The 10,000-nt window shown below is 44.0% G+C and overlaps 1 protein-coding gene across 1 annotated transcript in view; it reads left to right on the top strand.

Annotated features, from left to right (window-relative positions):
* LOC311114058 (breakpoint cluster region protein-like) overlaps nt 1-6,001 on the top strand; it is a gene marked incomplete at both ends in the record, with an annotated part of 24,607 nt that extends 18,606 nt beyond the window's left edge. Inside the window, 7 exons of the mRNA XM_084189331.1 lie at nt 1-26; nt 244-363; nt 670-745; nt 1,022-1,132; nt 4,037-4,111; nt 4,588-4,685; nt 5,870-6,001. The exon at nt 1-26 is cut by the window's left edge and continues 140 nt beyond it. Coding sequence (XP_084045457.1) covers nt 1-26; nt 244-363; nt 670-745; nt 1,022-1,132; nt 4,037-4,111; nt 4,588-4,685; nt 5,870-6,001 — 638 coding nt within the window. The remainder of the gene's footprint in view (nt 27-243; nt 364-669; nt 746-1,021; nt 1,133-4,036; nt 4,112-4,587; nt 4,686-5,869) is intronic.
* Nucleotides 6,002-10,000: the final 3,999 nt, after the last annotated feature.

Here is a 10,000-nt window from a genome sequence, read left to right as displayed (position 1 = left end):
TCAAGAGTGAGATCCAGAGAGAGAAGGTACGTCACACACACACACACACACACATGCATACACACACACACACACACACACATGCATACGCACACACACACACACATGCATACGCACACACACACATGCATGAATACACACACACACACGCATGCATGCATACGCACACACACATACTCTAGTATGTAAATGTAGTTGACAGGTCTTTTGACACATTTATTTTCTTCTGTCTGTGACCTCCAGCGAGCCAACAAAGGGTCAAAGGTGATTGACAGGTTGAGGAAGAAGCTGTCGGAGCAGGAGTCTCTTCTGCTGCTCACCTCCCCCAGTATGGCCCTCAGAGTACACAACAGGAACGGCAAGGTGAGCCCCCTGTCTTCCTCTTCATCATCCTCATCATCATCAACAACAACAAGTTATCATCACTATCACCCTCTTCATCATGGAGTCTTTGACAATTTTAGGGCCTTCCTCTGACACCGCCTGGTATAGAGGTCCTGGATGGCAGGAAGCTTGGCCGCAGTGATGTACTGGGCCGTACGCACTACCCTCTGTAGTGCCTTGCCGTCGGAGGCCGAGCAGTTGCCATACCACGCAGTGATGCAACCAGTCAGGATGCTCTCGATGGTGCGGCTGTAGAACTTTTTCTATGTGTGTACTGTGTTTCAGGGTTACATGTTTCTGATGTCATCAGACTACGAGCGTGCTGAGTGGAAGGAGACGATCCGGGAACAACAGAAGAAATGTAGGTGGCCCTCAGTATACTACTGTAACTAAATCTCTTCAGTATCTCTCTGTAAGCAATGAGTGTATGAGGAAGGAGCAGCCATTGCATCAGGTTAGATGATAGAAGATGCCCAATAATCTGACCTGTAGTCAATTGTGTAAATTGAACCAACCAATTGATACCACTAATATTTGTTCACATGCAGCATTAATACACACACTGTACTGTGACATACTGTGTGGGTGACTCTGACCCCTGAACCCTGACCCTGTGTTTGTATGGTTCCTCTCCCAGGCTTCAAGAGCTTCTCCCTGACCTCCATGGAGCTACAGATGTTGACCAACTCCTGTGTGAAGCTGCAGACCGTCCACCACATCCCACTTACCATCAACAAAGAAGGCCAAGGTACCAGATGTTATTCAATGTTCTGCTGTGACTCCTTGCCCAGAGTATTTCTGTCAGATGTATCAGCTATGTGCTCTGAAGTGGAAAAATACTGTATCCAAAGACAAATAGGAACAAAATAGAAGTTATTATTGTCAGAACAGTTTGCTGTTTGTACGTTTGTAGTTCTTGGTCTCTTTTTTAGCTTAGTTTGTATTTGTATTTATTAAGGATCCCCACTACTCTTCCTTGGGTCCAGCAATATTAAGACATTTATATACAGTTTACATGACATTACATTTCATAACACTTTACCCAAAGCATTTAGTGTGTTCCCTCAGGCCAGTACTCCACTATCACATATTTACAATACAACATCCATGTGTATGTGTGTATAGAGTGCGTGTCTTATCATGTGTGTGTCTCTTTACAGTCCCCACTGTTCCATAAGGTGTATTTCTATCTGTTTTTTAAATCTGATTCTACTGCTGGAATAGAGTTTCATGTAGCCATGGCTCTATGTAGTACTGTGGGCCTCACATAGTCTGTTCTTGACTTGGGGATTGTGAAGACACCTCTGGTGTCATGTCTTCTTGGGTATTTATGGGTGTTTATGGGTGTCCGAGTTGTGTGCTAGTAGTCAATCTCTCCTCCAATTTGAGCCATGAGAGATTGACATGCATATTATTAATGTTAGTTCTCCGCGTACATTTAAGGGCCAGCCCTGCTGCCCTGTTGCCCTGTTCTGAGCCAATTGTAATTTTCAGAGGTCCCTCTTTGTGACACCTGACCACACGACTGAACAGTAGTCCAGGTGTGACAAAACTAGATCCTTTAGGACCTGCCTTGTTGATAGTGTTGTTAAAAAGGCAGAGCAGCGCTTCATTATGGACAGACTTCTCCCCATTTTAGCTACTGTTGTATCAACATGTTTTGACCATGACAGTTTCCAATCCAGGGTTACTCCAAGCAGTTTAGTCAACTCAACTTGCTCAATTTCCACATTATTTATTACAAGATTTAGTTGAGGTTTATGGTTTAGTGAACGATTTATCCCAAATACAATGCTTTTAGTTTTTGAAATATTTAGGACTAACTTATTCCTTGCCACCCATTCTGAAACTTAACTGCAGCTCTTTGTTAGGTGTTGCAGTGATTTCGTTCGCTGTAGTAGCTGTGTTTAGTGTTGAGTCATCCGCATACATAGCCACACTGGCTTTACTCAAGGCCAGTGGCATGTCATTAGTAAAGATTGAAAAAAGTAAGGGGCCTAGACAGCTGCCATGGGGAATTCTTGATTCTACCTGGATTATGTTGGAAAGGCTTCCATTAAAGAACATCCTCTGTGTTCTGTTAGACAAGTAATTCTTTATCCACAATATAGCAGGGGGTGTGAAGCCATAACACATACATTTTTCCATCAGCAGACGATGATCGATAATGTCAAAAGCCGCACTGAAGTCTTAACAAAACAGCTCCCACAATCTTTTTATCATCAATTTCTCTCAGCCAATCATCAGTCATTTGTGTAAGTGCTGTGCTTGTTGAATGTCCTTCTTTATAAGCGTGCTGAAAGTCTGTTGTCAATTTGTTTACAGTAAAATAGCATTGTATCTGGTCAAACACAATTTCTTCCAAAAGTTTACTAAGGGTTGGTAACAGGCTGATTGGTCGGATATTTGAGCCAGTAAAGGGGGCTTTACTATTCTTGGGTAGCGGAATTACTTTTGCTTCCCTCCAGGCCTGAGGGCAAACAATTTTAGATTGAAAAGTGGCAATATCGTCCGCTATTATCCTCAGTAATTTTCCAGCCAAGTTGTCAGACCCCGGTGGCTTGTCATTGTTGATAGACAACAATCATTTTTTCACTTCTTCCACACTCACTTTACGGAATACAAAATGACAATGCTTGTCTTTCATAATTTGATCAGTTATACTTGGATGTGAGTGTTAACGTTTGTTGCTGGCATGTCATGCCTAACTTTTCTAGTCTTGCCAATGAAAAAAGCATTAAAGTAATTGGCAATATCAGTGGGTTTTGTGATGAATGAGCCATCTTAGTTTCATAGTGTAGTTTAGATCTAGAGTGAAGTGAATAGAGTTATTTTGGGCTCTTTATAGTTTCATTGAGAATTCCAATGTTAACATGGATCTACAGGTAACTGCCACTGCCAAAATAAAGGAAACACCAACATAGTGTCTTAATAGGGTGTTGGGCCACCACGAGCCAGAACAGCTTCGATGTGACTTGGCATAGATTCTACAACTGTCTAGAACTTTATGGGAGGGATGAAACACCATTCTTCCACGAGAAATTCCATAATTTGGTGTTTTGTTGATGGTGGTGAAAAACGCGGTCTCAGGCACCGCTCCAGAATCTCCCATACAGTTGAAGTCGGAAGTTTACATACACTTAGGTTGCAGTCATTTAAACTCGTTTTTCAACCACTCCACAAATTTCTTGTTAACAAACTATAGTTTTGGCAAGTCGGTTAGGACATCTACTTTGTGCATGACACAAGTAATTTTTCCAACAATTGTTTAGAGACAGATTATTTCACTTATAATTTACTGTATCACAATTCCAGTGGGTATGAAGTTTACATACACTAAGTTGACAGTGCCTTTAAACAGCTTGGAAATTCCAGAAAATGATGTCATGGCTTTAGAAGCTTCTGATAGGCTAATTGACATAATTTGAGTCAATTGGAGGTGTACCTGTGAATGTATTTCAAGGCCTACCTTCAAACTCAGTGCCTCTTTGCTTGACATCATGGGAAAATCAAAAGAAATCAGCCAAGAAAGCACCTGCTTTCAGTATACTTTGTATCCCTCATTTACTCAAGTGTTTCCTTTATTTTGGCAGTTTACCTGTATCTTCCATTCCTCTCTAAGCCTTCATCTCTCTTCCTTGTGTTTTTCCAGAGGATGAATCCCCTGGCCTCCATGGATTCCTGAATGTAATCATCCACTCTGCCTCCGGCCTCAAACAGAGCTTGAGTGAGTGACCCTCCCCCGAGAAGAGCCTCTATACTGTACATACTTTACAGGAGTAATAACACAGGCATTAGGATGCACCCCAAATGGCACCCTATTCCCTTTATAGTGCACTACTCTGGTCAAAAATAGTGCACTATATAGGGAATAGGGTGCCATTTAGGACATACCTTACTCTAAGCTTACTGGGACCACAGCTGTTCTGTAAACACAACTGTTCTGGTGAATGTCAAATAATTTGATAGAGGTTACGTCAACATATATTTCATGTGATTTTGTAATAACATTGTTATAACGTTGTTCTTATCAACATTAGTATGCTTAACGTTTATGACAGTTAATTTACAGAGGGTATCATATAGAGATCACCTAGAGAAGTTTTCCTGACTAAAATGGCAGATTTTGCCAATGTCCATTCTACTGTTCTATTTAATTATGTGGGGTATCGTCATAGACTGTATCTCCTCTTCTCCTCTCAGATCTGTACTGCACGTTAGAGGTGGACTCCTTTGGCTACTTTGCGAACAAAGCCAAGACGCGGGTGTATCGCTACACCACAGAGCCCAAATGGAACGAGGTAAGAACTTTTACTGGTATTACCAGACATATGCAGAGTACAGTATCTGCATTTTCTGGGTACTACCAAGACCAAGACATCTGGTGTTGTGACATAATAGTGTCTTAATCAGAAAGCCGTACGGCCTCTTCAGTAAGGAGGAGGTGACGGTAGAAAGCACACACATATGAACATACACAAACACACCCACGTATTACCGTGCTGGATGTCAGAGCCAAACACAAAGTCCTTGTGCGTCATGAGAGCTATGAGAGCGCACACAACAGTTTTAAAACACAATCAGTGAATTTGTTTGTCTGCAGCAGGAATTTTCCCCCAGGCCCAAGGAACTGGGCTCTGTCGCAGCCGGCCGCGACCGGGAGACTCATGGGCGGCGCACAATTGGCCCAGCGTCGTCCAGGGTAGGGGAGGGAATGGCCGGCAGGGATGTAGCTCAGTTGATAGAGCATGGCGTTTGCAACGCCAGGGTTGTGGGTTCGATTCCCACGGGGGGCCAGTATAAAAAAATTATATATATATATGTATTCACTAACTGTAAGTCGCTCTGGATAAGAGCGTCTGCTAAATGACTAAAATGTAAATGTAAATGTAACTGCTACTGCTTCTGCTGCTTAATTACATTGCTCAGCAAAGTGGAAATAGTGTTAGCTAATGAGGAGCTTCAGATGATGACTCAAGTCTGTGGAAATGTTAATGGTATGTGTTGCGGCCCCTAACCATGTGGAAACCATATGCAGAGTGTTCTTTTACATAATTAATGGGAATCTCCGTCAGCTGTGCTTTCTGCTGTTGACAATGCGTTCACATTTACAGCACTTAACTGATAACGTATACACTCTTAACAAAAAGGTGCTATCTAGAACCTAAAAGGGTTCTTCAGCTGTCCCCATAGGATAATCCTTTGAAGAACCCTTTTTGGTTCCAGGTAGAACCCTTTTGGTTCCAGGTAGAACACTATTGGGTTCCATGGAACCAAAAAGTGTTGTCCTATGGGGACTGCCGAAGAAACCTTTTGGAACCTTTTTGTCTAAGAGTGTACAGATTAACCCTATTGAGCATCTCTTGGAAGAGACTTTCATGCCATCCTCATCTCTGTCTCTCTCCTCTCTCTCACTCTCTCTCTCTCTCTCTCTCTCGCTCTCTCGCTCTCTGTCTCTCTCTCTGTCTCTCTCTCTCTGCTGCAGGAGTTTGAGATAGACCTGGAGGGCTCTCAGACCTTGAGGCTGCTGTGTTATGAGAAGAGCTACAACAAGACCAAGCAGAACAAAGAGGACGGAGACAGCACCGACCGCATCATTGGCAAAGGACAGATCCCGGTACGTCATCACCTTCACCACCTCTCTGAGTCACCACCGTCACGCAGTTACCTCACCATAGTGACATAGCCTGATGACGTTATGGTTATGACAGTGTGGTGAGATTGTGGTCTGAAGTATGAAAGAAAATGAATGCACTCACTAACTGTAAGTCGCTCTGGATAAGAGCGTCTGCTAAATGACTAAAATGTAAATGTAATGTGGACTAGACACTGCTGAGTGCTCAGCTGATTTGATGAATTAATTATCTAATTATGTGAGTAGTAGGATAGACTTTCTACAGTGATTAGATGTGTACAGTTCTGACTTAGAACCTGCAAAAAGGTATCTAATAGGTAAATATCCCTGACTAGCTCTAGTCACCCAACTGATCTTCATAGCCAGATAGTTGATCCAATAACCTGTGAAAAGCTGTAGAGAGACCGAGGACAACACCTGGATCGGGTCATGATCAGGAGCTATGATTTGAGTGAACTGCTCTTCTTTGCTTTTTTATTTTATTTTATTTTTTGCTTTGATAAATGTATGTTAGAGGGTAAAGTATCACCCCAGCCTGACTGTGGTTGAATCAGGGTCCATAATTAATGTGTTCTTCCTGTAAATATCATGTGCTTCTGATGAGTCTGACCCAAGGGCAACCAGATCTGGTGTGTGTGTGTGTGCGCGCACACGTGTGTGTGCATGCAACCACATCTGTTTTTGCATGTGGGTGTTGAGGGATGGAGTGTTGGATAGGGCCTAGTATGCTTTGTGTACATAGACCTTCATGTTTCAAGGAAAGGCAGGTGAGTAAAGCCATGGAGCCTCTGCTTTGATCTGGTCCACGTCCTGGGGGGGTGTACAGTCATGGTCAAAAGTTTTGAGAATGACACAAATACTAATTTTCACAAAGTCTGCTGCCTCAGTTTTGATGATGGCAATTTGCATATACTCCAGAATATCATGAAGAGTGATCAGATGAATTGCAAGTAATTGCAAAGTCCCTCTTTTCCATGACAATGAACTTAATCCCCCAAAAACATTTCCACTGCATTTCAGCCCTGCCACAAAAGGACCAGCTGCCATCATTAAATTTTTTACATTTTAGTCATTTAGCAGACGCTCTTATCCAGAGCGACTTACAGTTAGTGAGTGCATACATTATTAACTTTTTATTTATATATATTTTGTTTTCATACTGGCCCCCCGTGGGAATCGAACCCACAATCCTGGCGTTGCAAATGCCATGCTCTACCAACTGAGCTACATCCCTGCCGGCCATTCTCTCCCCTACCCTGGACGACGCTGGGCCAATTGTGCGCCGCCCCATGGGTCTCCCGGTCGCGGCCGGATCTCTAGTGGCACAGCTAGCACTGCGATGCAGTGCCTTAGACCACTGCGCCACATGTCAGTGATTCTCTCGTTAACACAGGTGAGAGTGTTGACGAGGACAAGGCTGGAGATCACTCTGTCATGCTGATTGAGTTAGAATAACAGACTGGAAGCTTTAAAAGGAGGGTGTGGCTTGAAATCATTGTTCTTCCTCTGTTAACCATGGTTACCTGCAAGGAAACACGTGCCGTCATCATTGCTTTCCACAAAAAGGGCTTCACAGGCAAAGATATTGCTGCTAGTAAGATTGCACCTAAATCAAGCATTTATTGGATCATCAAGAACTTCAAGGAGAGAGGTTCAATTGTTGTGAAGAAGGCGTCAGGGCGCCCAAGAAAGTCCAGCAAGCGCCAGGACCGTCTCCTAAAGTTGATTCAGCTGCGGGATCGGGGTACCACCAGTGCAGAGCTTGCTCAGGAATGGCAGCAGGCAGGTGTGAGTGCATCTGCACGCACAGTGAGGCGAAGACCTTTGGAGGATGGCCTGGTGTCAAGAAGGGCAGCAAAGAAGCCACTTCTCTCCAGGAAAAACATCAGGGACAGACTGATATTCTGCAAAAGGTACAGGGATTGGACTGCTGAGGACTGGGGTAAAGTCATTTTCTCTGATGAATCCCCTTTCCGATTGTTTGGGGCATCTGGGAAAACACCTTGTCCGGAGAAGACAAGGTGAGCGCTACCATCAGTCCTGTGTCATGCCAACAGTAAAGCATCCTGAGACCATTCATGTGTGGGGTTGCTTCTCAGCCAAGGGAGTGGGCTCACTCACAATTTTGCCTAAGAACACAGCCATGAATAAAGAATGGTACATTTACATTTTACATTTTAGTCATTTAGCAGATGCTCTTATCCAGAGAGACTTACAGTTAGTGAGTGCATAAAACATTTTCATACTGGCCCCCGTGGGAATCGAACCCACAACCCTGGCGTTGCAAACGCCATGCTCTACCAACTGAGCTACACGGGGCCTTGGTACCATCTTGCCATGGTACCAACACATCCTCCGAGAGCAACTTCTCCCAACAGTCCAAGAACAATTTGGTGACGAACAATGCCTTTTCCAGCATGATGGAACAAAACATCAACATTTTGGGTCCATGGCCAGGAAACTCCCCAGATCTTAATCCCATTGAGAACTTGTGGTCGATCCTCAAGAGGCGGGTGGACAAACAAAAACCCACAAATTCTGACAAACTCCAAGCATTGATTATGCAAGAATGGGCTGCCATCAGTCAGGATGTGGGCCAGAAGTTAATTGACAGCATGCCAGGGCGGATTGCAGAGGTCTTGAAAAAGAAGGGTCAACACTGCAAATATTGACTCTTTGCATAAACTTAATGTAATTGTCAATAAAAGCCTTTGACACTTTGGAATGCTTGTAATTATACTTCAGTATACCATAGTAACATCTGACAAAAATATCTCATAACACTGGAGCAGCAAACTTTGTGAAGACCAATACTTGTGTCATTCTCAAAACATTTGACCACGACTGTACTGTTCCCTGTTCCCCTCCTCCTCCCTCATCCCCCACTTGGACAGGTGTGTGTGTGTGTGTGTGTGTGTGTGTGGTGGAGACAGATTGTGAGTTTTTCTCTGGTTTGTCAATATCAATCAAACCAAATTGTATTTGTCACGTGCGCCGAATACAACAGGTGTAGACTTTACCGTGAAATGCTTACTGCTTAGATGTGGATATACATCTCCCTCTAGTGGTTGCCATGGTAACTGTGATGATAATTGCCATGCCAACTGTGATGGTGGTTCAAAAATATGGTGCTGTCAATTAATTAATATGGTTTACTTATGGATCACTGTGTTCTCTCATCCTCTGATGTATGTGCTACATTCCTCTGTAGTCTTCTAATACACAGCTTCTATCTGGCTTCATACGAAATGATGGAGAGAGACCAAGTCCCCCGGCGGTTCACACAGAAACACACACAGCAGTAGGCAACGTTGCCAAAGCTGATTAGCTTAGTATGAAAGCCCCAGCTGATGATTCAGATCAACTTTTCATCCAAACACACATATAGAGGGTGGGAATGTGGCGCGCTTGGCTGGGCTCGCTAGCCAGGGTGTAGTGGGGGGAGCAGGGACACCCAGTGAAGAGAGGGGTTGGTGGGGTTATCCAGGGCTTGGCTGGAGGCAATTGGGGCGATGGTGCATTTTACAGTTTACACTGAAACTAACTAAAGCAGAGGGATTAGCTGTAACTAATAGAGAAGAGAGGAGAAGAGAGGAGAAGAGAGGGAGGAGGGGGGATAATGCAGAAGAGAGGGGAGGAGACAGAGAGAGGTGCAGAAAGAAGGGGTCGTTCTGGAACGCGATCCACACCTGTGTGTATGAGGACGTACTTTAGCTTGTGATCCTCACACACTCCTCAGAGTGAGCGTGGCAGGTGTGTGTAGGGTGAAACAGAGCTTTCCTGGACCACTGGGGATCATTATCGACCGGGCTGAGTTAGGCTACACGCAGAGACAGGGACACACACCTACTGAGACTACATCTCTACTGACGGAGGAAAAGAAAGAAAGAAAGGAACAAAAGCGAGAAGGAGAAGGGGGAAAAGGAGGGGCAGTATGGGCCTGATAGGAGCGTCTACCACCAACTCCCTCATACCACAGAA

The sequence above is a fragment of the Coregonus lavaretus genome (genome assembly GCF_964263955.1).
Source record: "Coregonus lavaretus genome assembly, contig: HAP1_SCAFFOLD_4398, whole genome shotgun sequence".
Classification (NCBI taxonomy): Eukaryota; Metazoa; Chordata; class Actinopteri; order Salmoniformes; family Salmonidae; genus Coregonus; species Coregonus lavaretus.
This window is presented reverse-complemented; position numbering and strand designations above follow the sequence as displayed.